At 57.6% G+C, this 5,667-nt stretch overlaps 1 protein-coding gene across 1 annotated transcript; it reads left to right on the top strand.

The window, feature by feature from the left end:
• Positions 1–508: 508 nt before the first annotated feature.
• Fam43b (family with sequence similarity 43 member B) lies at positions 509–2,913 on the top strand. The gene has a single exon (XM_015999330.3). The coding sequence runs from the start codon at positions 977–979 to the stop codon at positions 1,967–1,969; it is 993 nt and encodes a 330-aa protein (XP_015854816.1). The 5' UTR covers positions 509–976; the 3' UTR covers positions 1,970–2,913.
• The last annotated feature ends 2,754 nt before the right edge of the window (positions 2,914–5,667 follow it).

Below are 5,667 nucleotides of genomic sequence, written 5' to 3'. Positions count from 1 at the left end.
GTGTTGCGGTATGACCAGTCCCTCGGCTCAGGGGAAGCGGCCTGGCCCACGACCTTGGAGGAACCTGGGAGAAAGCTTCACCAAACGACAGTACTTTTCCACTGCACTGCGCGGCCACCTCAGCAGGCTTTGTGCTGTGCAGAGAAGAGGCAAAGGGCGCCAGGCCGGCCCCAGCGGAACCCACCCCAAATCTCCGCTCTCGGAGATGGGAGTAGTAGGGTCGCTCGGTGGGTGAGGGGCAGCAGGCAGGAATCCTAGAAAGAGGAGGGGCTCTCCCTGGGAGCCCGGAGCCCACCAGTGAGGCTGGTGAAATTTGCATCCGTAATTCCCTCCGCAATGTTTTGGGGGATTCCCACTCCGTAGCCACCCCTCTACTTTCCATCCTTCCAAAGATAAAGCTTAAAACAGTTCCAGCCCGCCGGTGCTGGGTCTTGGGAAGCTCGAGTCTGCGTGCGTTGGGGGGGAGGGGGAAGAAAGGGAGGGGACAAGAGAGCTAGCGGTCCCGCCCGGTGATGTAGGCAGCCCAGGGAGGTGGAGCCGCGACGCCTGAAGGAGTTCCCACCGCAGCCGTGCTCTAGGTCTACCTCATCCACCACCAGCCCCTGCTCCAGAGACGTCCCTGCCGCCTCCCGATGGGCGGTAGGGACCGTGGCAATCCCCCCACCTCCATATTCGGACCTGGGGGACATCCATTGCTCCAGACCCCTGTCTCTTCTTGCTTCCCAGACGGCTGGAGTCATTCCTGGGGGAAGCTGTTTCGGGCCAATCAGCCGCCGCACGAGCATCTCGGCGGCCAGCCTGGCTGGGCACCGGGCATCTACGAAGCCAGCCCTGCCGGACACGGGACATCACGCAACGATTGTCTCCGGCCTCCACCCAGCTTGTCGCGAGTCCTGGGCGGTGGACTTCTGAGCTCCTTTGGCCTCCCCAGGACGCGAGTGAGCTCCCCGCGCTCCCAGCCCTTGGGGCCGCCGCGATGCTGCCCTGGAGACGGAACAAATTTGTGCTGGTGGAGGACGAGGCCAAGCGCAAGGCGAAGAGCCTGAGCCCCGGGCTCACCTACACGTCGCTGCTCTCCAGCTTCCTGCGCTCCTGCCCGGATCTGCTACCGGACTGGCCCCTGGAGCGTCTGGGCCGCGTGTTCCGCAGCCGGCGCCAGAAAGTGGAGCTTAACAAGGAGGACCCCACCTACACCGTGTGGTACCTGGGCAACGCCGTCACCCTGCACGCCAAGGGCGACGGCTGCACCGACGACGCCGTGGGCAGGATCTGGGCGCGCTGCGGGCCGGGAGGGGGCACGAAGATGAAACTGACGCTGGGCCCGCACGGCATCCGCATGCAGCCGAGCGAGCGCAGTACGGGGGGCTCGGGGGGTCGCAGGCCGACGCACGCCTACCTGCTGCCGCGCATCACCTACTGCGCGGCGGACGGGCGCCACCCGCGCGTCTTCGCCTGGGTCTACCGCCACCAGGCGCGCCACAAGGCCGTGGTGCTGCGCTGCCACGCCGTGCTGCTGGCGCGGGCTCACAAGGCGCGCTCCCTGGCTCGGCTGCTCCGCCAGACCGCGCTGGCGGCCTTCAGCGACTTCAAGCGGCTGCAGCGGCAGAGCGACGCGCGCCACGTGCGCCAGCAGCACCTCCGCGCGGGGGGCGCTGCCGCCTCGGTACCCCGCGCCCCACTGCGCCGCCTGCTCAACGCCAAGTGCGCCTACCGGCCTCCACCCGGCGAGCGCGGCCGCGGGGCTCCGCGGCTCAGCAGCATCCAGGAGGAGGACGAGGAGGAGGATGCGGAGGAGGAGGACTCCCGGGACAGCGAGGGAGGAGCCCTGCAGCGCGAGAGGCCGGAGGTGCTCAGCCTGGCCCGGGAGCTGAGGACGTGCAGCCTGCGGGGCGCCCCGGCGCCTCTGCCGCCCGCGCAGCCCCGCCGCTGGAAGGCATGCTCCAGGGAGCGTGCGGCCCAGGCTCGCTGAGAGCGCAGGGCTAGGACTCGGGCCCTAGACCCGGCCCAGCAGACTGACCAGGACTCTAACCCGGCCCTGCCCGCTTCCGCCCCCCTGGTCCCTGGCCTTGCTCCTCATCCTAGCTCAGGGTGAAGCCGGATATGCCCTTGATTATTGGGGTGGAGAGGAGTCCACATCTCCCCACACTGGGAGTTTCCCTGGTCCTCCACTGTGGAATTGCCCCCACGCTTTATGCCAAGTCTCCCCACAGACCAACTTGCTCTCTTCCAAAACAGCTTCTCAGGAGAAGGGGAAATGTTTGCGGGAACCCTGGAGGTTGGGTTTTGAACCCAGGACCCCATCTAGGGTAGGAGTAATGGTCCTGCCCTTAGTCTCTTGTTCCCTGTGATAAGAACACCCTGGGGAGATTTCAGATAAGGAAGAGAATGGAGTGGGTGGGGAGAATTGAGGAGAGCCCCACCGAGGACTCCCACCTGGGACCATACACACAGGGAGAAATTCTTGGTCATACTCTTTACCCTTTGGAAGGCTCCTGACACTTCACTGCTCTGCCTGTGAAAGGGACTGGGATGGTCCTGTCTACGTGCAAAGGACAGAGTGGGACAGTCTACCAGCCCTACACTAGGCAGCTATCCAAGCCTCTGCCTTGGCTTTCCTCCAGGGCTTCACTCATCCCCTCTCTTGCAGACAGATAACTGGTCTACCTAGGTACCCTGCCTCCTGGACCAAGATGGAACCTCTGAAGGAGGTAAGGACACATGCCCCAAAGAAGCCAAGGCTTTCAGGCCAAGCAGGTCCTGACCACAGCTGTCCTTCCATGCAGGATGAGGGCGGGAGAGGTGTGAACACAGAGGGGAAGGGAGACCCTGTCCGGGTATCTCCACAAGGCCATCAAAACCCAAAGATCTATGTCATCTACTGATCGATGTAAATAAAGTGGATATGCTTTTGCAGCTCTGTCACCCCTCCCGTGTTGTGTTTGCCAAGTCTGCGGGGGGAGACTGTCATCACGAACCCCAAGGACAGAAGGGCCCAGAAAATAGCCCTCTTTAGCATCTGCAGCCACCTCCCATGATCCCCGCCCCCCCCAGGCTGGGGATCGCTGCCTGGAAGCTGTTCCCGGAATGCCAGGGGAGGAGGCAGTAACATATGCTTTGTCTGAAAACTACACTAGCCAAGTCCCAGAGGAGCAGCCCCTGTCTATCTGTCTGTCTGTCTCTGCCTCCCACGATGTCTGTACACCAAGGTATTCAGATGCAAGTCTCTCTGGGGTATTTGACAGTTAGGTTGTGTGTGTGTGTGTGTGTGTGTGTGTGTGTGTGTGTGTGTGTGTGTGTGTGTTGTGTTGAGTTGGGGGCTTCTCTTTAGCCATGTTATGTGTCATAGCCTGTGTATAGACCATGGCCCCACCAAGTGGCTCAGAGACGAGAGGAGAGCAGAGGGTAGGAGAGGAGGACGAGCCGCCCAGATTCCTTTTGAAAGACTGGAGAAATGTGCCCAGCCCCTGCGACAGTGAGGCTTGAGCTCTGATAGCTTCAGCCCTGGGCTGAGCTGGGCACTGATCCCAGAGCTGCTGAGAGCCTACACAAGTAGCCTGGACTGTGGCTGGTGTTCAAAATGACTCTTTCCCAGACCTACTGGAACAGAGGGTTCAGCGGCCACCGCACTGTGGCTGAACCCTTATAGGGTCAAAGGTCTGCTAGAGAAAGCCAGAGCTGGCTCTTCCCGTCAGGCTGACAGTGACCGACGAGGCAAAGATGTCCCGTCTGTTGCTTCTCTTGTACAGCTAGTCAAGGCTTCTGTTGGTGTTTTTCCCATATAAACAAAAGAAGAGATGACATGTTACTCCTGGAGAGGACTGTGGGCTTCAGGGGAAGCTCTGGAGTTGGTTAAGACAGCCTCACCAAGCAACAAGGTCACAAGCATGCCCTTCTGAACCCAAATGGTTCAGCAGATATTCTTAAGCGTGTCCCACCCATGGGTACTAGGGCTAGGTGCTGTGGCTGCTGGCGCCCTCTCCTGAAGTTGGGATATTCTCACTCAAAACACTTAGAATTAAAGGAGCAGACACTGGGTGATAATTTACAGGCTTGCTCCCAGCCTCTGGCTCCCTCTCCCTCTCTTCTCCTCTGGCAGCCTCCCAACACCAAAGGCATACACACACACTTGTACAGCATCCCTCTTCCCTCACTCAAGCAGTGCTTTCCAGACCTGGAAGGAAAAGGCCTGGGAGTGGTTTTCCTCGCTACACCTCCATTTCCAATATGTGTAGTGGAAGGAGGATTTGACCAACATCTGTCCTCCACTAGTAAAGGATGAGGTAGGACACCACAGGCGAGTCAGCATGGCTCCAGCCGCCACCTGGCCAGGATCAGGCGTTTGGGGGCTGCCCCAGAACCCTGGCAGCCCTGCTATCCAGAGAGGGGGTGTGTCCCGAAAAGCACACCCACTTCTCTGATCTTAGGCACCAGCAGTTCAGTAGCCTGATGCCTCTTTGTAAATCAGGAGTAGGTTAAACGAGCCTAGAACTCACTAGGTACCCTAAACTGACTTAGAACTGACAGCAAATCTTCATGTCTCAGCCTCCTAAATGCCTTGATTTTGGTGCCAGAATTTGGTGAGTTCAAGGGCAGCCTGGTCTACATAGCAAGCTCCAGGCTAGCCAAGGTAACATGAGACCTGTCTCAAAAACAAACAGTGGCCTGGTGGTGGTGGCGCACACCTTTAATCCCAGCACTTGGGAGGCAGAGGTAGATGGATCTCTGTGAGTTCGAGGCCAGCCTGGGCTATAGAGTGAGTTCCAGGAAAGGTGCCAAAGCTACACAGAGAAACCCTGTCTCAAAAAACAAAAAAACAGTGTAAGCCACCACACCTGTTGGACTATCTGTGTATTTTTTTATTTTATTTTATGTGCATTAGTGTTTTGCCATGGTAAGTTTCCCCTAAAACTAGAGTTACAGACAGTTGTGAGCTGCCATGTGGGTGTTGGGAGTTGAATCTGGGTCCTCTGGAAGATCAGTCAGTGCTCTTAACAGCTGAGCCATCTCTCCAGCCCTGGACTATCTGTTTTTTTTTGTTTTTTTTTTTTGACTATCTGTTTTTAAAACACATTTTTCCCGTCTTAGATCTGTTCCAGGTGCACAAGAACAAAGGGGCTGATAGAATGTGGAGTCTTCCCCATCCTGCTCTAACTACAGCAATGTGCACTTGTGTAAGCACCCCCCCCCTTTTTTGGCTGGGGTAGGCTCACACATATTAAGGCATCACTCTACCACTGAGCCTATATTTGGCTGGCTTGAAACTCACTACATAGACCAGGCTGCCCTCAAACTCGCCAAGATCTGCCTGCTGTTCTGAGTACTGGGATTAAAGGCGTGTACCACCACACCAGGCTGTGTGTGTGTGTGTGTGTGTGTGTGTGTGTGTGTGTGTGTGAGAGAGAGAGAGAGAGAGAGAGAGAGAGAGAGAGAGAGAGAGAGAGAGAGAGAGAGAGAGAGAGAGGTCATAAGTTTTGTGTTTTGTTTTGTTTTTTTGAGACACGACCTCTCTATGTAGTCCTGGCTGATCTAGCTCTCACTATATAGACCAGGCTGGCCTTGAACTCACAGATCCTCATGTCTCTGCCCCCAACTATTGGGATTATAGATGGTTGTAAACTGCCACGTGGTTGCTGGGAATTGAACTCAGGATCTCTGGAAGAGCAGCCA

This window comes from Peromyscus maniculatus, chromosome 2 (assembly GCF_049852395.1).
Source record: "Peromyscus maniculatus bairdii isolate BWxNUB_F1_BW_parent chromosome 2, HU_Pman_BW_mat_3.1, whole genome shotgun sequence".
Lineage (NCBI taxonomy): Eukaryota > Metazoa > Chordata > Mammalia > Rodentia > Cricetidae > Peromyscus > Peromyscus maniculatus.
The sequence above is the reverse complement of the archived record's forward strand: the minus strand, read 5'-3'. Positions and strand labels throughout refer to the sequence as shown.

Excerpts from the sequence above, each read along its gene's own strand:
- Fam43b (XM_015999330.3), top strand. The coding sequence starts at position 977 with ATGCTGCCCTGGAGACGGAACAAATTTGTGCTGGTGGAGGACGAGGCC.